This window comes from Salvia miltiorrhiza, chromosome 3 (genome assembly GCF_028751815.1).
Source record: "Salvia miltiorrhiza cultivar Shanhuang (shh) chromosome 3, IMPLAD_Smil_shh, whole genome shotgun sequence".
In the NCBI taxonomy this organism is placed as follows: Eukaryota; Viridiplantae; Streptophyta; class Magnoliopsida; order Lamiales; family Lamiaceae; genus Salvia; species Salvia miltiorrhiza.
In genome coordinates, this window is record NC_080389.1 from 36,527,681 (window position 1) to 36,552,601 (window position 24,921).

At 35.5% G+C, this 24,921-nt stretch overlaps 1 protein-coding gene and 1 long non-coding RNA gene across 4 annotated transcripts; one reads left to right on the top strand and one right to left on the bottom strand.

Moving 5' to 3' along the window:
- Nucleotides 1-9,356: 9,356 nt before the first annotated feature.
- On the top strand, nt 9,357-17,670 carry LOC131016530 (AMP deaminase). Of its 3 annotated transcripts, none has more exons than XM_057945241.1 (20): nt 9,357-9,992; nt 11,032-11,171; nt 11,368-11,536; nt 11,963-12,141; nt 12,291-12,342; nt 12,424-12,551; nt 12,648-12,827; nt 13,002-13,069; nt 13,252-13,394; nt 13,553-13,614; nt 13,707-13,820; nt 14,667-14,807; nt 14,969-15,121; nt 15,715-15,768; nt 15,857-15,967; nt 16,049-16,222; nt 16,308-16,388; nt 16,874-16,972; nt 17,071-17,190; nt 17,295-17,670. In XM_057945241.1, exons 1-19 carry the CDS (start codon nt 9,632-9,634, stop codon nt 17,137-17,139), a joined length of 2,478 nt encoding a protein of 825 aa, XP_057801224.1. In that variant the 5' UTR covers nt 9,357-9,631; the 3' UTR covers nt 17,140-17,190; nt 17,295-17,670. The 3 variants fall into 3 exon arrangements, with proteins under 3 accessions (XP_057801224.1, XP_057801225.1, XP_057801226.1); XM_057945242.1 differs by having other exon boundaries at nt 9,379-9,992; nt 17,288-17,670; XM_057945243.1 differs by having other exon boundaries at nt 9,379-9,992; nt 17,370-17,670.
- Nucleotides 17,671-23,133: 5,463 nt separating this feature from the next.
- LOC131016531 (uncharacterized) lies at nt 23,134-24,345 on the bottom strand. The gene is made up of 3 exons (XR_009099061.1): nt 24,097-24,345; nt 23,927-24,008; nt 23,134-23,667 (listed from the first exon to the last, which is right to left on the bottom strand). It is a non-coding gene; the product is annotated as an uncharacterized LOC131016531 (long non-coding RNA).
- Between the last annotated feature and the right edge of the window lie 576 nt (nt 24,346-24,921).

Sequence of the window (24,921 nt, forward strand, 5' to 3'; positions counted from 1 at the left end):
AGAGGATAGATTCACTAACCTCTGTGGAAGAATCGGACTGATCAATCCAGAAGAATGAAGATGATCACTCCTTGAGGAAATCAACTGAAGCTGGAGAAGTTGACCAACACTGTCAACTGATGACTCTGCAACTGCTGACGAGATAACAACTGTTGATGTGTCTATCAAAAAGACAGGCCATCAATCAAGGGGGAACTAAGGATTTCAGTTAACATCCTGAGGTATCGACTGACTATGATGTTCAGTCGACCAGTAAGTACTTTTAAGTTAACCAAAACCCTTAACTGAAATATCCTAATTTTACAGATATTTAAAATCCCGCCTTTTTATGAGAAAATCGTATTTGAAAATTATGTGTTAGGGCACAACTTTTCATGTTTATCTTCGCCCGCTTAACTTCTACACAGAATTCCTAATCACGTTTTTCTTTAGTCTTTTCTTGTCACATTCAAAGTCTTCCGTTTTGTTTCTCATTCCTCTAAAAATTCAAATCCATGGCTTACAATGTGAGAAAAACCTTCTATTTTACAGAAACTCCTGAAGATTTGAATTTTAGATGGGAAAGACTTATCAGTCAGTGATCAAGAAAACTGTATGCTATGAAGCCTCCATCACTCTGGAAATTCTTCAAAGCAGAAGGATTTCGACAAATTCCAAGAGATTCTATCTCACCATGGATGGCTCAACTTCATTCACTCCATGCCCCCATTCCTCATCGGAGACGAAGTGATCAAGAAGTTCTACAACATAATCACATTCAGCACCGAAACAGGACAGTACACAGCTCAGATCACAATCTTCGCAGATGTCAGATTTTCTTCATCCAAGAAACACACAGTCAATGTTTCGCAAGCCGTCAAAGAGATCTTTCAACTACCCGTTGAAGGATCTGTACCTATTTTCTCCGACGAAGTCACTAACCAGCTTCTTCTCTCGGCATTGAAGGAAGAAACATCATCCGGAGTGCAATGAACCATGAGCATGTCGGTGCTTCAGCCTCATCTCAAGATTATTGCCAAAATCATTAAACGGTGTTGGTTTGGCACCCTGGGTTCACCAGATCACATCTCTCAACCCCACAAAATTGTGCTCGCCGCACTGATCCAAACCCGCCCATTCAACTAGGAATAAACGTATCTCTGAGTCCTCGCGGAAGAAATGAATCAAACCTATTCCTCAAGACATCTTCGTCAAGGAAACAGGGTCTCATCAATCATTCTTCACAGCAGAAATAAGATTCCATGCTTTTAGAAGGAAGAAAATTCAGTGGCTAATGCGATCGGTTTCTTCAAAGGAAGCTTGAGTTTACCCCTCGTGGCTACTTTCACGATAACAACAACGGATTCCCCTCTGTCCTCTAACGAAATCCACAGCCGCACACGCTCCTCTCAGTCCAAGCGTGATATAGGCAAATCTGCAGTGTCAGACCTCACGTCTGACACTGTTCCCTCGAACATCTTTCCCTTAACAGAAGAAGTCTCAACAGATGCAACTGAGGCTCCTCCAGAAACCGCTGATGTTCAAACACAACCACCATCCTCTTTTTCCTCACTCCCAAAATCACCTCATGCAACTCAACCTGATCATAATCCTCCATCACCGGTTGATTATGCATCACTTCCTCGCAGAAACATTCTTCAATTTGTCACTAAAACCTTTCTCACAAAGGTTCCACAAAAAGAACCCCTCGCTCATTCCTCATCAGTGACAGATGATTTTCCTCATAAGCTAAGAGCCTACTTCCTTGATCTTGCTAATCACTGTCTCAACACATACGTTCTAGGCATTCAACCAGAAACCAATCCTGATGAATACAAAGACCTTGTTCTTCTTTTCTTCTTCACCTTCATCAGAACTACTTCTCGGTCACAAATTCGGGACCTCAATGTCTTGATGTCTGAGTCTGATTTAGACTCTGCTGAGTCAGAGCTGTACACTAAGTTTGGCATCTCCAACATATGGGATGCCATACATGATGTGTTTGCAGTCATCCGCGATTATCTGATTGCACAAGATTTTCTGCTTGGGTCTTCTAAAAGACACCATGGAAGAGGATCAACCAATTGTTGCTTCGCATGCAGCTAAGAATCACCAGCTTGAACGACGCATGGAAACTCAAGAAGAGGAACTGACCAATCTCAAAGCACAAGACCATGCTCTGCAATCACAAGTACTCACAATCACTCAGCTGCTGAATTCTTCCCTTTCCGCTGATGCCAAAAAGGGGGAAGAACTAAAGTCTGAAGATGAGTCAAAGAAGAAGGAAGACAAAGGTAAGGAAGGTAAAAGGATTACCACCACAGAGGAAAGGTCTCTCAAGCGACCTCGTGGTGAAGAAAACTGATCTTGTAATTGTTTGATCTGACTTTAACTTATCAGGAACTGATTTCTTATAAGTTCTTATGTAATGAAACAATTACTTTTGATCTCACCCTGGAGATAATCTCTCTTTGTCCAGGCTGTGATTACTTACGTCTATTCTACAATGCTTTCTACTGGTCTCTCTTCTGTTGTTTTTCTTTCTTTGCAAGATATTAGGTTGTCATGTTTAGGGGGAATTTTTTTTTCCACACCTTGTAAAATCTTGCCTTTTAATTTTTCAGTCGTCCTTTGCACAGGATTGCTTGCGTGGTTTTGGCTAGGGGTGAGCAGAAACCGAATCGACACTGAAAACCGAACCGAACTGAACCGGATTGGTGCGGTTCGGTCCCAATTCTATTGGTTCGATTTTCGGTTCGATTTTGAAAAGTACAAACCGAAAATTTTCGGTTTGGTGTCGGTTTCCATTTTTTGGTTCGGTTTTAAACCGAACCGAACCAAACTGATACATATTAATATTTTATTATATATAATTATTTTATAATATATAATTATTTTTCTAATTTTTTAACCTAAAACTAAAACCCTAATTCACAATTATAACATATAATTATTTATCATGTTCATGTTGTGGGGATTTGACATTTGAAATTTGTGTATTTTACATTATTTTATAATTTTTAATTGGTATTTTCGAAAAAAAATAAAATAAAAAAAATTGCATCGTTCGGTTCGGTGAACCAAACCGAAACCGATGGTTTTATCGGTTCGGTTTCGGTTCGGTTCCGGACCCCCAATTGGTGCGGTTCGGTTCCAATTTTAACCATCGGTTCGGTTTTCGGTTTTGTACCGAATCGAACCGATGCTCACCCCTAGTTTTGGCATCATCAAAAAGGGGGAAATTATTGGGAACTTAATGAAATATCTTGTCCCTAGTTTTGATGATACCAAAACTCTCCTTAGTCTTTTTCATAGACTATAACTTTTTCGAACTCAAGAGTTAGAGTTCATTCTTTTTGTTCTCTGGAGACTGAAAACTGAAGATCACAACTGACAAAAGCTGGAATAGACAAGTAAAAATACAACAGTGTTGACTGAATGAGAGCTTCACTGAACCAACAGTGAAGATTAATGCTTTGATGCGGAGAAAAGGAATCAGCGGACTGATACTCCTGATAAGTATCAGTTAACATTCTTCATCGAACTGATATCCTGAAGATAACATTAAATGCTCCTGCAGCCGCAATAAATGCAGAGATTTCGAAGATCGTCCTTTCTCTGCAGAGAGTTCCTATTTGATGCAACATGTCTTAGAGGCACCCTACCGGACGTACGATGAGATGCCGTTCTTCACCAAAATAGGAACCTCGAAGATTGCGGACTCAGCCAGATTTAAATCTACTCTCACAACGGCAGAAAATTTAAAGACCATCTCTCCAACGGATCTATTCAAGACTTCGCTTATAAATAGAGCTCGAGGATCAACTGCAACCTTCACCGATTCAAATGCACAAGCTGAAACTCTGTCAAAATTGCAACTCAGCCTTAAACTGCTATCATAAGTTTGAATCGAAGAAGATAATCATCAAAGCTCAAATTAGTTCTCTGATTACACATATTCTCTTAACCCCTTAGGAAATCCTTGTATACACAAAGCCTAAGATTCTAACTTGAGAACCAAATCTCAGTAATCCTAGTTGGAAGAATCCAAACCTCTTTTCAACCGTAGCGAAAAGTGAGTTGGAGTGGTTGTTGTTAGTATCGATCTAAAACTAAATAGGTTTGGTTACCTTCTCACCGAGAAAGCCAAGAGGGAGTTCAGCTTAAAGGTTCTAACTCCAAAGACCTTAGTGTTTCGCTGTGTGGGCACGAGAGTGTCAGAGCGCACGCTAAGTGTAAAATCCAACCAAGAGTGGTGTTGGTAAGTTTGCAGTGCACCTCAAGCATTAGCCCGGAGTACTTGTCAGATTGATCATCTGACCGTGGAGTACGAACTTTGTTTCCGAACCACTTAAAAATTATTGTGTTGTTCTTTGCTTTCTGTTATTATCTTTTCTGTGCAACTGTTGCTTTCTACTGAAACTGACTAACTGGAAAGTGTAATCAAGAATTTATTTGTTTCACTTGTTTCAAAGGCTAATTAAATTAAGATTATTTTCCGCTGCTTGTGTTATCAATCTACTGATTTATCCTCTGATAATCAGTAAGGCTTTTAACACTACTCTGTATTCTTTCAAATTTGACTGAAGCCTTATCTGGACTAAAGTTATCCGACTGACTCGGATAACTCGTCACCCACTGATTGTTTCATCAGTATCAGTCATCAGCCTACTCTTTTGAAAACTGTTAGTTCACGCTTCTTAGTTCAAATCAGTTTTCTGAAAAAAAAAATTACCCATCAGGTGTATTCCTCCCCCCATACACTTGTTCAAAGACCCTCTGGGACCCCAACAACTTTTTTGAGCATCATCTTGTCTGTAGCTTGAAATATCACATTTGACTTTTGTACGTCGAACTTTTAATCATTATCTTATATGAAGCTTGTTATATGAGATTTGGCTTATGAGTATCATCTCATCTGCAACTTGAAAAGATAAAACTTGACTTGTAAGCATCATCTTATTTGGAGCTCGTAAGACCATAACTGAGTTGTGAGAATCATCTCGTGTAGAGTTTGAAAGACCATAACTGACTTATGAGCATCATCTCGTGTGTAGTTTGAAAAACCATAACTGATTTGTGAGCATCATCTCGTTTATATTTTGATAGACCACAGCTGTGTTCTAAGCATCACTGATTTGGAGCTTGAAAGACTGGAGTTGAGTGCTAAGAATTATCTCATTTAAAGCTTCAAAGGCTGGAATTAAGTTATGAACATCATTTTGTTTGGAACATGACAAACCACATCTAATTTGTGACCATCATATTGTTTGGAGCCAAAATAATCGTAAGACCATAACTAATTTATGAGCATCATTTCGTATAGAGTTTGAAATACTATAATTGACTTGTACGCATACTCTCGTTCATAGTTTGATAGATCGGAGATGAGTTCTAAGCATCACTCATTTGGAGCTTGAAAGACCGCAAATGAGTGCTAAGCATTATCTTGTTTGAAGCTTAAATGATTAGAATATAGTTATAAGCATCATCTCCTTTGGAGTTTGGCAAGCGACTTATAACTTATGAGCATCATATTGTTTGGAGCCAATTAAGTACATCCTGTATGAAGCTTGATAGACCACCTCTAACTTTTTAATATTATCTCGTATAGAGTTTGAAAGATCAAGTGAATTTTGAGAATCATCTCGTCTATAGCTATATAAAAACTACATACAATTATTAAATAAAATTTTATTGAAAAAAGAAAGAAAAAAGTAACATAAACCCTTGAAAGCACAAGAAGCAGACTAAGGGTCGAGCCTCATTAAAACCTCTCCGAGAGAGAGGAAAAAGAGTACTCGTCTAGATAAACCAATATAAAAAAAAAAGCATCAGGAAAGTGGGAGAACTTCGAAAGCTCAGGCTTAACCATCGCCCTCAAGTAAACCCGGCCTTTTCTGTGCCAAAAACAAGAGCATAACTAATAACTAAAACGACCATATAAAAAACTTCCGACCGAAAAGATTGAAAGAAAAAGAAACATTAAAAGTAAAACCATCGATGAACCCATCGAACCAAAGCAGCCTAATAAGACCAAGCAGTAAATCAAAATCCGCCCCTCTGTTGATGAAACAAAGAAGGTGCCAAAACGGCACATCAACGACAAGTAGATGCCGGTTCCAAAATCTCGATGCCAATAAAACATTATCGCCGAGCTACTAAAGAGGCCCGACCAAACCCCATCTTTGAACTCACCCAAAGATTGCAAAAGGGTCGGAATGACGCCGCAACATACCACCAAAAAAATGCAATAAACCAACCATGCCACTCCAAACGAGAGATCTGCGAACCAAAGAGAAGACCCACCAAATGCTCAAAGAAATGACGAGCCAAAAACTTGCACCTATTATGAGGTGATCTCTCCAGAAAGTTAAAACTTTGGACCGACAACCAAGTGTTGAATCAAAGCCCAACCTGCCCATCAAGGGGCGGGACCTGGCGAATCGACGACAAGAACATGCCAGCCCCATGATCTCGATGCCAATAAAGAAAAAAACTTTATTGCTGAGCTACCATCAAGGCCCAACCACATTGACTCCAGTTTTGAGCTCACCCAAAAACCGTAAAAAAGCCAACTTGACGCCCATAACAACCACCAAGCAAGCAACACCGAAGTAAATAACAGCAAACAAAAACAGATATGGATGCCCACCAGGTGCTCGACAAAACAACGAGCAGAACTCATGCACAAATCATTCGCTTCCCACGTCCTCAACGTAGAGATGATATTCCCATCAACAGACCACCTATCGAACACAACATATTTCATGATAAAGCCCCGCAATAAGACGACCAAAAGATTGCTTACTATCTAAGACGAAAAAAACCCAACTCCCGTGCACCAAAGACCCACTAAGAAAAACCAGCACATCATGGAAAAGATTAATGAACCATACGAATATAGCTATGAGTAGACATATCAAGGCGAACCGCCGCCTTAATGGCTTCGATTTCGAAAGGCCACCATCCTTCCTCCATAGAATCGGCAGTTAAGATATCCGCAACTTTATTTCCTTCCCTATAAATATGAGTAACATGAAGAGTAAAGTTCTGAAGCAAGGAAATGATTCTCCACCAAGAGGCCAAAAAACGCCAAGGAACCACAAAAGAGTGCGTTGTAAGCAAACACACAATGTAAGTGGAGTCAGACTCGATCCAAAGGTAATGCCAATTTTGATGGTGGGCATTCTGAATAGCAGTGATAACGGCGAGAAGCTCAGCCTCAAAAGCATAACCAATGCCACCCTTAATATGGAAACAGCCATGAACCCAACTAAACTTGTCTCTGAAAACCCCTCCGACATAAATCTTCCCCGTAGAGCCCATAGCCGAGCCGTCAGTATTAACCTTGATCCAGTGAGTAGCCGGAGGCCACCAGTACACATTGATAACCTTGGGCGGAGGAGCTGCACGACCTTTAATACCGATCTTACAAAGAATCGATAATTCCATCCAAGTATTGGCCATAGATCCCAAGCTAAAATTTTGTTCCATCTCACAGAAAGCAACTTTGACAGAATGCATAATTCTTTTACCATTGAAAGCCTCCCCCTAAAAAAAGCAACGATTCCTCAGCATCCAAATATTCCATATAATGTTAATGATTCCAGCCTTCCAAAAATAAACTAATTGCGAGCTGAAAGAATAACCCCATGCAGCCACCAACATACTCAGGATGTCCGCATAAAAACTGCATACAATATATATTTTTATTTAGGTTATGGACGGAAAAAGTGTCATAAAATTTCAAATAACATAATTTTATTTTTATAAATCTGTTTTTGTATAGATTGTACGTTTGCTAAAATATCGTAAAGCTAAATGTTGAATTATAAAATTAATAAAATATAAATAACACAAGAAAAATTAAATTTATTAATTCATCATCTTAATATATGGATTCACATTATTCAATAATTTAATTTGTAAAACTTTATTTAAAAAAAAAGATTTAGAATTCAAAATTTGTTTAATAAAAATTGCATAAAATATATACTTTTGTTTAGGTTATTAACTAAAAAACTATCATATAATGGTGAGAATTAAATTGCTTCATTTTATTTTTACAAATTTATTTTTATATAGATTTTAGATTTTCTAAAATTTAATAAAAAAGTGTCATAAAAATCAATATGAGATTCAAATTACATCATTTTATCTTTATAAATATGTTTATATATAAATTTTACATTTGCTAAAGTATCGTAAAGCTAAATATTGAATTATAGAATTAATAAAATATAAATAACATAAGAAAAATCAAATGTATTAATTCATTATTTTAATATATGGACTGGCATTATTGAATAAATTTTATTATTGGTCAAAGTAATATTAGATAAATTAAATTATTTTTTTAATAAAAATATAACTATCTATTTGGCCAACTAAAATTTAATTGATCAAATTAAATTGATGAAGCAAATATATAAATGATGAGATACTACACAAATATTTATATAATCTTTGGTCAAGATGGAGTTTAATTAAAAATCAATGTGGGATAAGAGATAGGACTTGTGAAACGATGAGAATAAAGGAGAATAGAGAATTTTTAAAATGGTGAGATTCTAGATACGACACATTTGCAAGTATTTTGACTAATTAATACTTAATTAACAATTATAGCAATATCAATATAATCGATACATTTCATATTTTGTATTTTTTTTGGATTGATCATATGTTTCTTTGTTGATTAGTATTTTTATATTTATATGTATTATGAATTACTTCATTAAAAATAATGATTAGATATAATGTAAATATTATTATTGTTTATTAAATAAAAAATACAGTGAGAAAATTAAAAATTACATCATTATATATAATGGATATGAATTTTTTTCAAATTTTATATGCATCTTGTATAAATGCACATTAATATTGCTAAAACAATTATATATATAATGATCAATTGAATTAATAATAATTATTTAAAATATGAAATGTAGTACTCCCTCTGTCCCACGAATCTTGACACGTTTGGTTTCGGCACGAGAATTAAGGAGTTGTAAATTAGTGTTTTAAGTGTGTGGTTAATAAAATATAAAAGTGATAAATTAGAAGAGAGAAAGTAATAAAAGTGATAAAGTAGGAGATGGAATATAATAATTATTACCTTATTTGAAAATGTGTCAAGATTCGTGAGACGGTCCAAAAAGAAAAACGTATCAAGATTGGTGGGACAGAGGAAGTATTTAGAAAAAAGAGAATGAAAGGATATGAGAGTGCCACTGAAAGGATATGAGAGTGCCAATGAGAATGGTGGTGGGCTCTCCAATATATAATCTTTTAATATATTAGTAATAGATTAATTGTACATGTTGCATCCAAATAATAGAGAAGAAGAAGGGAACAAATATGTATGTATACTTAACGCATAAACGAATGGAAAAAATACCAAACGCATAAACGAATAACGTTATTGGTGCTGTGCCCTTGCCTCCGGTTCTCTCTTTCTCTCTCCTCTCTCCCTCCTTCCCTTTCTAGCCTATAAATACTGCCACCTCTCCCCTTCCCCTTCTTCTCTCCTAACCAAAATAATTTCTCTACTATCTTCAGTTTGTAGGGTTTTTCGATTCTCTCTCTACAACGTACACTGATTCTGTGTAAATACAGTCATACCTACGTCATACTGTACGGCGGAATGGACTCTTATTCGCTGCATCTTGCAATGGCGGCACTCTTCGGAGCGTCGTTCGTGGCGGTGTCGGCGTACTATATGCACAGGAAAACCCTGAACCAGCTGCTGGAGTTCGCCAAGGCGATAGAGAGGGAGAGAGACGACTTCGCGGCGGAGGATGGCGACGCCGCGGAGCAGCTCAAGCGCTATCCCTCGCGGAGACGCAGGAAGGGGAACGGCGGCTACAATCGCCGCGGCTCTGCGTCGTTGCCGGACGTGACGGCGTTCTCCGGCGGCGCCGGTGAGGTGGATGAGAAGAGGAACGGTCCGGTGCGTGTGGACTCTATTCCGGCGGGGCTACCGAGACTTCACACGCTTCCTGAAGGTATGGGAATGTAGGACATGTCGCTGGACTGATGAAATGAAGCGAGATTTAATTTAGTTATTCTTGAATAAAAGATGTATGCTTGTCTGTTTATCATGCTTTTGGAAAGTAATCTGAACTTTGCTTATGCGAAAAGAGTTGTTGACAGTAAATGAGAATAGATTGATTGCGTCAATTTATTGCGAGCGGATTGATGTTTGAAAAAGTACTGGCGTGCAATTACATTAGCATCGGTGATTAATTCACGACCTTGTTACCAGTACGATTGAAATTCAATTGCTATCTTCAAGCTTAGAGCATGAGTCCCCTATCCTGCATTCATTTCCTATGCCCTGCCCTTTTTTCTGGAAAAATTTTATACTTGGAATTTTAAAGTAGCTGTATAGACTTTATTTTGTTTGTTATTGTCACTAGAATTGATCGTTTAGAATATGCTTATTCAGAATTCAAATAGTACGGCATAAACTCTGACACTGAATAGTTTGTTTGTTGTTATGCATAGTATGGGTTGTATGCTATTCGCACTTAAATTTTTTATGTACAGATTGAGTTTGACAATACTTGTTATTCCTTCACTTTGTAACAGGTAAAAGAGGAAATTGAATTAAAGTCTTAAATTTTGATAGGGAATCGTGCTGTGTGCATCATGCACGATTCTGGGTCCTAAAAAGAACTGAGAAAGGTTTCCATAACCAAACTCTGAACATTGGAAAAACATGAGTCGTGTTTTTGAGAAGCATCAGAGTTTTGTTTCATGTAACTAAGCATTGCCAGCTATATTAAGTAAAGTGGACAGCTTTCTGAAAACATATTATGTAATAAAATAAGCACAGAAAATACTATGCTATTTTCATTGTCCCTGTCAAGGAATATGGTTATGAATTGCAAAGCTAGCACCTTTTATCGATTGAATGTTGTCCTCCCGAAGATCAGGCTGCACCTTCTTTTTCATAGTTATTTGATCCTCACATGTATTTGTTAGTAGCTATTTCTTTTCTTTCAGGAAAACCTGGTAATGTTAATGTAACTTTTTGAGCAGGTCATCTTATTCGGCCTACTTCTCCTAAATCACCCGTTGCTAGTGCAAGTGCATTTGAAAGTGTAGAAGGCTCAGATGATGAAGATTTGACTGATGGTGCTAAGCTAGATGCTACATATATTCTTACTAATGGAGATGCGGTAAGCATAGTAACATTTACTTACTTAGGTTCAGTTCCTGTCTACCTCTCATTCTCTCACTTGCATCATAAACTTGGAAACCTGTACAGATGTCATATGTGTTCAAACAATGTTACCAATTTTTCTTATCTTGTGGGGAACATTCTACATTTAGTTGGATGTGTGGATGTTACCTAATTGTGAAATCATTTTTCAGAATCTAACTAATGTGAATGGGGAACAAATGCCTGTGGCCCCAAGTATGATTCGCTCACACAGTGTTTCTGGTGATCTACATGGTGTCCAACCCGATCCTGTAGCTGCTGATATCCTCAGGAAAGAGCCAGAGCATGAGACTTTTGTACGATTGAGAATCTCTCCCACTGGTATTATTCTCACTATCCATGTCTGATGGACTGATATCTGCATTTGTTTCAGTCTTGAAACATGACCTTATTGGTGCATATAGCCATTTTTAACTGAAAAGCTTAACCTGCTGTTTGATTCTGTAAATTTCGTCTACTTCACACTGTAGGTTACATGACCATTCAAAAAAGCAGCATACAAGCATACCTTTCTGTTTCAGCTTTTCATATTGACATTTGTGTATCTACTTTTCTCTATATTATGCTTTTCTATTTTATCATAGTATTTAAATGATGAAGATATATTTCTGTTGTTTATGATGTGAGAGAATTTCTTCTACAAAGTGATGCCATAACAAGTAGTGTGCTTAGTATGTTTGCATGTGGGGATGGTTTGTCCTCCTTTGTTCTGATATCCTTTACCTATATTCCTGTGATTGTTGTTAGAGATACCATCTGTGGACGAAATGGAGGTCTACCGAGCAATACAAGATTGCCTTGAATTGCGGAAAAGTTATATTTTTAGAGAAGCTGTTGCTCCATGGGAAAAAGAAGTTATATCTGATCCCAGTACTCCAAAACCAATAAAGAATCCATTTAATTATACTCTAGAAGGGAAATCTGATGTAAGTCTCATCAGTAAAATGTTATATACATCTTCAATTTTTGTACCTGGTTGTTCTATGGAAAATTATTATCTCATTTTTATTATGAATCAATGAAATGCTGTTTACTATCAGTGTGTTTTTAAATATGAATTTCAAAACCCTTGCAGCACTATTTTCAGATGGAAGATGGAGTCGTTCATGTTTATGCCAATAAAGATTGTAAGACTATTTCCCTATAATTAGGGTACTTCTGATTTGCATTCTCTTCTTTCTAATTTTACTTCATTTTTCTTTTCCCAGCAAAAGAGGAACTTTTTCCGGTAGCTGATGCTACGACTTTTTTCACTGACCTGCATCATATCCTTAAGGTTATAGCAGCTGGGAATATCCGAACTCTATGCCACCACAGGCTGGTTCTTCTAGAACAGGTTGATGCACCCCTCTATTCAAAGTCATGCATTTATGCATTTTTTATTTTGAAATAAAAAGTGACCGGGTAGTTGGTGGTGTTTGTTTGGCCCCAGAAATTCAACCTTCATCTGATGCTTAATGCGGACAGGGAGTTCTTAGCTCAAAAAAGTGCGCCACATCGAGATTTTTATAACGTCAGGAAAGTTGACACCCACGTTCATCACTCAGCTTGCATGAACCAGAAACATCTTTTGAGGTTCATTAAATCGAAGTTGAGGAAGGAACCCGATGAGGTATAGCTTTCTTTCATTTTTTTGATGTTTGCAGTGGCAGTTGTGTTCTTGCATCATCAACAAGAATGCTTCCTCAGAGTTTATGCAGATGGGGGGCCACAAAAAGAATTTTATATGATAGATCCACACATAATTTCTTATTTACATGACATATTTCTTTTGCTGTATTGTCAGGTTGTTATATTTCGAGATGGAACATATCTGACCTTGAAAGAGGTGTTTGAGAGTTTGGATTTGACTGGGTAAAGTTATTGCTTAAGAGGGCTGTACTTCTGGGAACAACAATGAATATTTGAGAACATACTGTGCTTGCACTGCCTGATTATTAGGCTGCGCACTCTCAATTCCACCATACTTCCTTTAATAAGTCTAGTGCTAATTATTTTATACTCAGTGTCTTATAATTGGTTAAAAAAAATAACAGGTACGATCTGAATGTTGACCTACTAGATGTTCATGCTGACAAAAGCACCTTCCATCGTTTTGACAAATTTAATTTGAAGTATAATCCATGTGGTCAGAGTAGATTGAGAGAGATCTTTTTGAAGCAGGACAATCTTATTCAGGGTATGCTCTGTGACAGATTGTTAACAGTATTTTATATTACAAATTTTTATTATATCACCCCCTGGTTCTCTCTATTCTAGTGCTTGCTCATTTGTTTAATATGATGGCGTACTCTCTGCTGATTGATGTCTACTTTAACTTGTTCATGTTTCCAACAGGCCGTTTTCTTGCTGAATTGACTAAGCAAGTTTTTTCAGATCTGTCTGCAAGTAAATATCAGGTGAGTCCCTGTTAGCAAATATTTGAAGATACAATTTGTAACTTAGGATCTTCAAATTTAGTTTATTGAGTTGTTCTCTTGTACTTGTACAGATGGCTGAATATAGAATATCAATTTATGGCAGAAAGATGAGTGAGTGGGATCAGCTTGCAAGTTGGATAGTTAATAATGACTTGTACAGTGAGAATGTTGTATGGCTGATTCAGGTAAAGAGAATATGATATTTCATCCACTGCGGTATAACTTTGGAATATAATGTTATGGTTTCTACTTTCTGGAGGCAACATGACTATTTGATAATTACACCCTTTTTGAATCATAAGTGGCACTTCATTTTCCATCTTTCCTTTCTTTGTTTCTTTATCACCTGTCTTGGTGTAAAAACGGCACACTACCTTTGGCTTGAATTTTTATATTAATATTCTAAATGGAACCCTAATGAGAGATCAATCTGTGCCCTAATCAACTGGAAATTTAAGTTTTCTTGAATCTCATTGTCTTGTGATACATCAACTTAATCAATGATCAATCATCATAGAATCTATTCTTTCAACGGAAGATGAGGAAATACAACTTTGGAAATTCTTGACCATAATAACATATGGAATTCGGGTAACCAGAATCCTATGATATATTGGAAAATTTCTACTTATATCATCGATGAGTATAACTATTTTGTTTGTTAGTAATCTTCTGTAACTTTTGTAAGTTTTATTATAAAAATGAAACAATAGTTCTGGAGGATAATAGCTTCTAGTTTTAAAAGCGCGTCTCTCTGGCTTGAGAAGCAATTTCTTTTTGCATGGTAATTAACTACGTGGTATTAGGGACGCTGATTTTTCAAGTAGGTTGAATGCAGCATAATATTAACTTCATGTGAACCTTTTGTCTTAGTTGTTTTAGTCAAATTAAATTGGTAAAAGTGGGAACTCGTGCTTGCTACATTTTTCCCTGTTGAACTAACCTCAAACCTGCTTTGTGTTCATATATATGCCTTGTTTGTAGCTGAAATGTAAATGATCTTATCGTTAATGTGGAAATTTATCATCTAGCTTCCAAGGCTCTACAACATTTACAAGGAGATGGGAATTGTCACATCATTCCAGAACATCCTTGATAACATCTTTCTGCCTTTATTTGAGGTTACTGTCGACCCAGACTCACACCCCCAGTTGCATGTTTTCTTAAAGCAGGTTCGTCATCTACTCATCTGTATTATATATGCTCATTCAATCTTGTCATCTGCAAGGAAGATAATATTTTAGGCATATCATATTGTTTCCTTCAACATATATCTAACTTTCAAATTTAGGGCATCCTTTGATTTCTGAATATCTGTCTTTGGTCATGATAGGTTGTCGGCCTGGATCTTGTGGATGATGAGAGCAAGCCTGAAAGGCGGCCTACTAAACACATGCCTACGCCGGCTCAGTGGACCAATATCTTTAATCCTGCATTTTCGTACTATGCATACTATTGTTACGCTAACCTGTACACTTTGAACAAGGTATGCATCTTATAAGCATTTTGTTTCATTCATAAAAAAGCTGAAAGCTGTTTCTGGAAATTGTAGTCTCATAGTTCGAAACTATTTTAATTTTTAAATGTCAGCTAGTATGACATCTAGCTGTCATATTTGTTTCTTTTCTTTGTCCTTTGGGAATAAAAAAACTGCGCAATTTTGGGAATAGAAAACTGGTCATGAGTTAACTTTCATATCACCATAATGCATTAAACTTGATTCAAGAGTAATTTAGCTATGAGTGATCTTCTCGTGCAATTTACTGTCTAGTGTTCACTTTAAGGTGAAATAAGCTGTTTGGTTTTAGCTATAATTCATGAATCTGAATGCTTTATGATCCTTTATTTTTTTCAGTTAACCTGAGGAATACCAACTATGGTAATGAAATATGTTTTTTTCTTGAAACTGGTGAACCATGGTTCTGAAATATCTTTTTCCTTAAAACTGGTGAAGCAGTTTTCTTTACCAAATAATCATGTTTGATGTATACTCTATTTGGTCTTGTACTTATAGTTGTTTGTAGGTGTATGTGTATCCTATGTATATCACATAATAATAATTTTTCTTGTAATTTTCAGCTTCGTGAGTCCAAAGGCATGACGACCATTAAGTTCCGACCCCACTCTGGAGAGGTCGGTGCTTAATCTGGATACATCATTCTCTTCACTGGCCTCAGTAATGTTTACGTTTCTGATCTTTTTCTTTTCTGGACATGATTAGGCTGGTGACATAGACCATCTTGCAGCAACATTTCTCACGGCTCACAATATTGCACACGGAATCAATCTTAGAAAATCGCCTGTTCTTCAATATTTATATTATCTATCCCAGGCAAGTCTCAGAAAACTTTAAATAAAATTTGGACTGGTAAATACTTCAGTTTCCAATGTCTGAAACGGGTTGTGAATTCAGATTGGTCTTGCTATGTCTCCATTGAGCAACAACTCTTTATTCTTGGACTACCACCGCAATCCTTTTCCTATGTTTTTCTTGCGGGGCCTGAATGTATCCCTCTCGACTGATGATCCATTACAAATTCACTTGACAAAAGAGCCTCTGGTGGAAGAATACAGTATAGCTGCTTCAGTGAGTCTGCATAATCTATTTTGTTCTCCACCCTAATTCTTAATCTTTGAAACTCTTACAGTTTCCTTATCTGTTGTTGTTACAGGTGTGGAAATTAAGTTCATGTGATTTATGTGAGATTGCTCGTAATTCAGTGTATCAATCTGGTTTCTCGCACGCTTTAAAGGTACTCACTACTTGCTACTTCCTGGAGATATCTTAGTGTTATGAATTATTGCAAGGCTTATAGACTTGGCTCTGCGGAGTGGCATTGCATGCTAGGACTGATCTTCATCATGAATTGCTGTCCCTCTGCACGTTCCAATTTATTTGGCAAAAAGAAAACTTAACTGAGATGTTGTTTTAAAACCACGAATGCTTGTGCATCTATGGGGCCAAATCTAAGTTTGGTTGATCCATAGGTGAAGTTACTGCATTTACTTTGGAACAACATTAACTAATGATTTCTTTGTTTTTATGTATGAAAGTGGGCAGGAAGGTAAATGATGAAGATGACATCATCGATTATAAATCTCCTATTGGGGAACTAATTTTGCTCTTGTATTTTGTGCTTTTGCATAAAGACCGATAAACTATCTTCTTCATTTCACTCTTCGCTGCATTCGAACTAGTTTCACTGCGTCTCTTACTGCTACCATAATTCTTCTGCAGTCTCATTGGATCGGTAAGGAATACTTCAAGCGAGGACCAGATGGCAACGACATTCACAGGACTAATGTACCTCATATAAGGCTCGAGTTTCGTGAAATGGTACGAACCCAAGTTTGGTCCATGGAATTCACTAATGTCCTAGTCAAGCATTTCAAATCATGGATTTTCTTAAGCTGGTATATCTGTTGTTAATGTAGATATGGAAAGAGGAAATGCAACAGGTTTATCTTGGGAAGGCAAACTTCCCCAAGTTTGTCTATCCATGACGTGCTTGGCTAGACCAACGCTCCGAGCATCCTCGATTACTTGACCCATTGGTAATTATATATATTTACGTCTTGATTTAGCCAAAAATGCCAATAGTATACAATCTCTTTACAAAAAAATAAAATAGAAAATTGTTCTTTCTTTGAGATTGCAGGTTTGGGTAACTATATTATTACTTGCCTTAGCCTACCCATCTCAAATCTGATGGAAGGTCATATGCTTTTGCAAGATCGTGGGCAAGATGTCTCGACTAGCACGTCGATATCCAAGAAGTCAATAACACGGGGTGAAGAGTAGAGCACCTGAAATCCAAACACACGATTCAGAACAGAATCACAGCTCAAGATCAACTTTGTTTCAGTGGTATCCGCACTTCTTGGTGTAATATATATAGTTTTATGGTGTGTATTACTAATCAGCTGGAGTTTCTTACAAAGAAGCTTAGTGTTGTGTAAGATTTTTGTTACTTGTTACACCTTATAACCTCCTGCCTAATAAAATGATAAAAGGAATGAGCGTTGTGGTTACTATTTTTTAGTTTTATTTATCCATGTGCATGGACAAGCAATTAGTGTATGCACTTTGTGTATGTTGTTAAGATCATCTGGCACAACTCTTACCAATAACAATTCCGGTGTAACAGAAAAATACAACCTTCACCTAAATAACATGGCTACCTTTATATTTGTTTTTGGTCTATGTTAAGATTAATATTGAAGTGATACAAAAGCATGTTGAGAATTATAAGTCTTTACCGATTATTTTCAATACGAACAAAGATTTGTATAAATGATGAATAATTATAGAATTTTATGCTAAGGATAAAATTTGGACATAAAATTGTTTTTATAAAATTGGGTAATTTTCATTTCTATATAAAGAAAGTGGGCAATTTTGATTTTCACTTATTATGTTATGTGTTTTCATGGTTTCTCTATTTTTTATTATTCATAGGAGCCTAAAATTCGATTCACAAAGTAACGACCATAATCATCATCATCAATAACAAGATTTTTACATTTTTGTTTTTGTTACCCATCTATTTGCTCTCACAGCAACTGTAATCAGAATATGAAAACCTACATATGTATTATTTCCTCTGTCCCATTAGTAAAGTCATAGTTCTTATATTGAGACGTTCCACTAATAATGTCTCATACCTTTTTTTAGTAAAAAATTAATTATTTAAAATATCATTAATAGTGAGTTCAACTCACTTTATACATCAACTCACTTAAAATAATTTTTAAATATCTTTCATCAACTCACTTTATATACTAACTATATTTTTTTCTTAATCTCCGTGCTCCAAACTAAATGGCACAGAGGAAGTAAAACAAAACATTTATTAAAAGATAGAGAAAGAGAAAAGAAGCAGCAATCGGCGGCGGCGACATGATCTAATGGAGCGAGGTAGAGACACTGCTCTCGGTGGCAACAAATGGAGCGTCGGTGTTCCTACCAAAAAATTCGGAACCAAAGGAAGAATTAGTGGGGCAAAATTGGCGCTACTATTCAGGGTGAGTGAAGAGAGATCTCATTGAAAAAGAGATCTGATAGAATATGATGGAAAAATCGAAGAAGAGAAAGAAGTGTACAAGACATATGAATATGTTGATTGAACGATAGTGGTTCTTGTCATCCAATTTCTTCAAAGAGCTGGTCTTGTGTATAACCAGTTGTACCATACAACCGGGTCAGATTTGACCCGGTTCAATCCATATAAAAAAAACTAAATCCGCGCCTCATTTACCATCTGAGGACTTAGTGCATATGGTTTGAACTTGCGCCTTGCATGTGAAGGTTGTGGTTCCAACCCATTGGAGGCGTTTTTCTCCTCCTTCCAACGATTTTCTCCTCTTTCCCTCTTTATTTCCAGTGTCAATTTTTTATTTTTTTGATCTTTTAAGGTTTTTTGTGGGGGGGGGGATTGGCGATTTTTTGTTCTTTTTGTTTTGTTGGCGATTTTTTTTCCTTCTCTTTAAAAGTACATAATTTTTCTTTCTTTTTTTTTTTTTTTGTTCTTTTCAGTTTTTATTTTTTGGGAAAATTTTCTCTTATGTTCGTTTAAAAGTATAGTTTTAATATACTAAAAGTGTCATTTAATAATACTCCCTCCGTCCACAATTTAAAGCCCCACTTTAGTTTGGACACGAAGACCAAGAAAGCTGAAAAATGTGATCTGAATGAAATATAAGAGTAGTTGACTAAAATGATAAAGGTAGTTAACTAAAATGATAAAGGTGTTATGAGTGGGTCCATTAGTGATAAAGTGTAGCAAATATAGAATATAAAAATGATAAATGTATTTTGAGGTGGGTCCATTAGTGGCAAATGGTAGTAAATATAAGAAAAGAAGAAGAGTAAAAAAGTACAAAAAATAGAATAGAGCTTTAATTTATGGACAAAAATTTAATAGCAAGTAGGGCTTTAAATTGTGGACGGAGGGAGTACTATTTTTCTTATTAAATTACACTATCTACATTAATAAATGATACTATATTTATATTTGAATGAGACTTTTAATTTATGTTTAATGATACTATTTTTCTTAGTAAATTACACTATCTACATTAATAAAAGGTACTTCCTCCATCCATAAAAATTGTGTGTCTATTACTATTTTCGTCCGTCCACAAAGATTGTGTGTTTTCTTTTTTTAGAAATCTCCTATACTTTAAGCCCCATTCACACTCAATATTTGCAAAACACCACCCTTTATTTTTACAATTTGGTGGGTCCAATACTATCCTTTAAAACTAAAATCACAACTTTCAATTTTTTTATTAAAACTCGTACCCTCCACTCCACCACACACTCTTTGTGGACGGAGGGAGTACTATATTTATATTTGAATGACACTTTTAATTATGTATAATGATTCTATTTTTCATAGTAAATTGTACAATCTACATTCATAAATGATACTCCCCATGTCCCGCGAATCTTGAGTCAATTCTTTTTGGCAGGGGAATTAAGAAAATAATATTTAGTGTGTTAAGTGTGGTAGGTGAAAAAGTAAAAGGATGAATAAAGAGAAACTTTTTTGCCATATAAGGAAATGACTCAAGATTCGTGGGACGGAGGGAGTACTATATTTATATTTGAATGACACTTTTAATATATCTAAATAATATTATTTTTCTTCCTCAATAATTTATATGCATTAATAAATTAATATTATTCGGTATACAAATGACTCTATAAGATTGAAATTGACGCTATAACATTGTAAATGACACTGGGTATAATTGTCACTATAACATTTCAAATGACACTGTTCTGTTATACAAATGACATTATAAGACGGAAATTGACACTATAGCATTTTAAATTACACTATAACATTTTAGATGACACTATTCTGATATACAAATGACACTATGACATTTTAAATGATACTTCGTATAATTGACAATATAAGATTGAAATTGACATTATTCTATTATACAAATGACATTATAATCTTCACCCTAAAAAAAACGACACAATAAAATATTAAATGACACTACTCCGATATACAAATGACACTTTAACATTTCAAATGATACTGCTCCGACATCCAAATGACACTTTAACATTTTAAGTGACACTACTTCGACATACAAATGACACTACTCCGACTTACAAATGTCACTTTAACATATCAAATGACACTACTCCGGCGTACAAATGGCACTACAAGATTTCAAATGACACTGCTCCGACATACAAATGATATTACAAGATTCAAATGGCACTTTAACATTTCGAATGACACTATAAGATTTCGAATGACACTTTAACATTTCGAATGATACTACAATATTTCAAATGACACTATAACATTTCAAATGACACTATTCCGACATAAATATGACATTATAAGATTTCAAATGATATTACTCCGACATACAAATGAGACTTTAACATTTCGAATAACACTACTCCGACATACAAATGACACTATAAGATTTCAAATTACACTATTATCTTATATAAATAACACAAACACTATTTTGTTTTATAAATAACAATATATAAATGACACTATCATGTTATAAAAATAACACTATATTATTTTACAAATAACATTATATGAAAATAACACTAACACTATTATAAGTGATACTATATACTCCCTCCGTCCCGTTATTAATGGCACGTTTTCCTTTTTGGGTTGTCCCGTTATTGATGGCACGTTTCCTATTTTGGCAAAAATAAGGGAGTGATTAATGTTAATTAAAAGCCTAATTAAACCTATTTAATTAAAATCAAACCCCTCTCACTTTAATTCTCTCTCTCTCTCTTCCTTTTTCAAAAAACTCTCTCTCTCGCCCCCGATGACTCTCTCTCTCTCTCATGCTACACCCTCGCCGCCTCTCCTCCTCCACGGCGGCGGCGCGGCGACTCCGCGTCCACCCACCTCCTCCGCAACTTCTCTCTTTCTCCTCTGTGCTCCACCTTCGCGTCGCCTTTCCCCCCAAGCTTCCCTCTCCAGAAAAACCTATCGGCAGCCCCCATCCACCCCCCTCTGCCTTCGCCTCTTTCCTTATCAGATCTGTGCCTCCAAGAAGACGACCGCTCGTCGATGCAGCCCGCGCCGCCCTCCGCCTCCATTTCTCGCCACTCTTTGTGCAGCGAGATTTGAGATCAATTTGTGGTGAAGAAATTTACAGATTAGGAGGCAATTTCTTTAATTTCTTGTAAATGTTTTCGCCCATTTCTTGTTGTTGGAGGCAATTTCTTGGATTTCTGTTTTTTTTTTTTTTTTTGTAAATCAATTTCTTGGATTTCTGTCACTGGTTCTTTGTTGGCTGTTCAAAGGATGGTGTGTAGGGGTAGAGGGAGACGATAAGCACAGATAAGGGGGGAAGGGACGGCGCCGGCTCCGGCTCCGGCGCCGGCCTCGCCGGTGACGACGGCAGTATATTTTTGGAGAAACAAATGCCTCCTTTGTTAACAATATTTAAGATTCATTAAACATGTGGGACATACTCTAATACAACTCTCCTTAATACTCGTGCCGAAAAGAAACGAGCCATTAATAACGGGACGGAGGGAGTACTTGTTATAATACTATTAAGGGTTAAGTATCAATTTTTCCCAACGTTGACACCCCTATCGCCTTTGACACCCTAACGTCAGGGGATTGACGAAGTTTACTACCTCAACGTATCAAAACTGAAGCAAATCGCCCCCCGCGTTTTAACGGTCGCCTAAGGCACAGCTCTAACGGGGTTAAGCACCGTTAAAATGTAGGGGGCGATTTGCTTCAATTTTGACACGTTGAGGTAGTAAACAACGTCAATCCTGACGTTAGGGTGTTAAAGACAATAAGAGTGTCAACGTTGGGGGAGAAAGTGTTAGTTAGCCTTACTATTAATTTATAAAAACGAAACTATCATATTATATAAACTAGTACGGCCTCTCGTGCGATGCACGCCGAACATAGCTTTACATTAAAATTAAACGATGTATTAAATAAATAAAAAATAAATATTAAATATAGCATGAATATAAGTAAATACAAATTAATTTTTCTTAAAAGATAAAATAATCTACATCAATTACTCACTAAAGAACATTAATATGAAAGCACAAAATTTTCAACTATTAGAATTCTAAATTTCTATCACTAATTAACTATAGTTACAGTATATGTAAGAATTAAATAATAATAATAATAATAATAATAATAATAATAATAATAATAATAATAATAATAATAATTATTATTATTATTATTATTATTATTATTATACGGCACAATGCAAAATACATACTAAATAAAAATTATAGTTTGTGTTTTAATAAAATAATAAAAATAATAGTATTAAATACATAAGTCAAAATCCTGAAAATGAGAAAATAAAAATTTAAAGGAAAATTAGAAAATAAGAATCCTTGTAAATTGCAGTGTTTTTCTTATTTTCAGAATTCTTGGTGATATCTCTCTTTCCTCAGCAACATATTGATCGTCACCAAATTATAATTATAAATGGGTCAAAAAAAAATTCTCAATTTGTTTAAATTTAAGAAAGATTTGGCATTCAATTAAATATTTTTTATACATATACATAATTTAATTCTTTTCTTTAGAGAATATACATAATTTAATTCTATATTCATAAAAATATAAATATTTTAATTCTTTTGGCCTTAAATCATCAGCCCAATTCTCTCTTCCTCTGATACGCCCTCCATAGTCTATACGCCTTTCTCTTTCTCCCCCTCTTGTACATCTCGCCTCCATCGTCTCTCTCTTCTCTCAAATCACGCCAAAACTTAGATCCTTTATCCATGTGTCACTTCCTCCTTCAGATCGGAGGCTATTCATCGTCATTCTTGTCGTCCACCTTCTCCGATCGAACAACAGCAGGCAACTGAAGTTTAAAGAGTGACTTTTGTCATAGCTGGTTTTTCTCCATTTTTATTTGCAAATCTCAGCGCCTTTTTTCTGCAATTCACTTTTCTTTTCTTTTTTCATTTTCTTCTTCTCCATTTTCTTTTGCAATTTTCAGGTCGTACTTCACCGTTTTCTTCTTCTGTGAAGAAAAAAGGCCAAATAATGTAAATGAGAATAGATCTAAAGGAAAACTTATTGAAAAATCTAATTTAATTTTTTTTCAACTCTATGATGAAGGAAAAGCATGCTGTATATATGTACTAATTTCCTAGTAGATGTTTAAAACCTCAAATAATTGATCACCGTAGAAAAACAATAACAAAAAGTAGATCAATGTTAGTTTAAATTTAGAAAATCAACAATTGTAAATACACACACAAAGAAAAATTATATATGACCTGTATTTTGTTCTTCTTGGATCTGGTTGAATGTCCGCAGTAAAATTTAGATCTAAAATTTTGTGTGGATAGCGTGTATCGGCTGTTCCAAAAAAAAAATAGGAAGATAAAATAAGAATGCAGATGCAGAAAAATATATTAAATAAATACGCAACAAAATAAAATTTCACCTAAATAGATTGGTTTCCCGCAGTCCTGAATCACATAGAAAATCACAGTATTCTAAAGCTTTAGGTAAAGATATAGAGAAATAGAAGCTGAATCAGAAAAAAAGATTAAGAGAAATCTGATTTTGGAGATGATATATCTATATACGTGCAGAGAGAAATATAATAAATATATATTGTGAGATAACCGAGAGTGTGTGAAAGAGAGAGATAAAATTGTTGTGAGATAACCGTGTGTGAGAGAGAGGGAGAGTATCGTGTGAGAGAGAGGATTAAAAAATAGTGGGTTACCACAATGAATTAGTATCTTTAAACTGCCGTTAAATGTTAAAAAGATTCTGTTAAAAAATTAACGGTAAATTGGATGTCGTTAAACTGGTGCTTTATATATTATATAGATTAGAATAAAAAGAAAATTGGAGCAATGTCTGAATTCTAAACTTTCCACAAGGACCCAAAAGTGCCAATTGTCAATCCATCGGTGTGAATTGAGGTCTGAAACACTCACTCTGGTGCATAAAATTGTGATCACCAAGTAAATTATAGTGACTTTCTTTCTTTCTCTCTCCTTTTATCAGAACAGAAACATCATTACATTAATAACTAACAACCAGCGGACAAAGCATCCACTTCACACAAATTAAAGTCACCACCAAACTAGAACACATGACTCTAAACTTAACTATATCTCATACAAACTAATTGACAAAACTCCAATATCTAAATAAATCTAATACTAACATATGATTGAACTATTTTTTATTTTCTATAGCCCATGATACAAGTGTAATATGAAGAAAGACTGTTCCCATTATCAATTGTGCCGAC

Bases quoted from the DNA above. Each gene is read 5' to 3' on its own strand.
- LOC131016530 (XM_057945241.1), top strand. From the start codon at position 9,632: ATGGACTCTTATTCGCTGCATCTTGCAATGGCGGCACTCTTCGGAGCG. The intron at 12,828-13,001 runs GTATAGCTTTCT...CTGTATTGTCAG, and splicing joins TGAGGAAGGAACCCGATGAG to GTTGTTATATTTCGAGATGG. The intron at 13,615-13,706 runs GTGAGTCCCTGT...GTACTTGTACAG, and splicing joins TGTCTGCAAGTAAATATCAG to ATGGCTGAATATAGAATATC.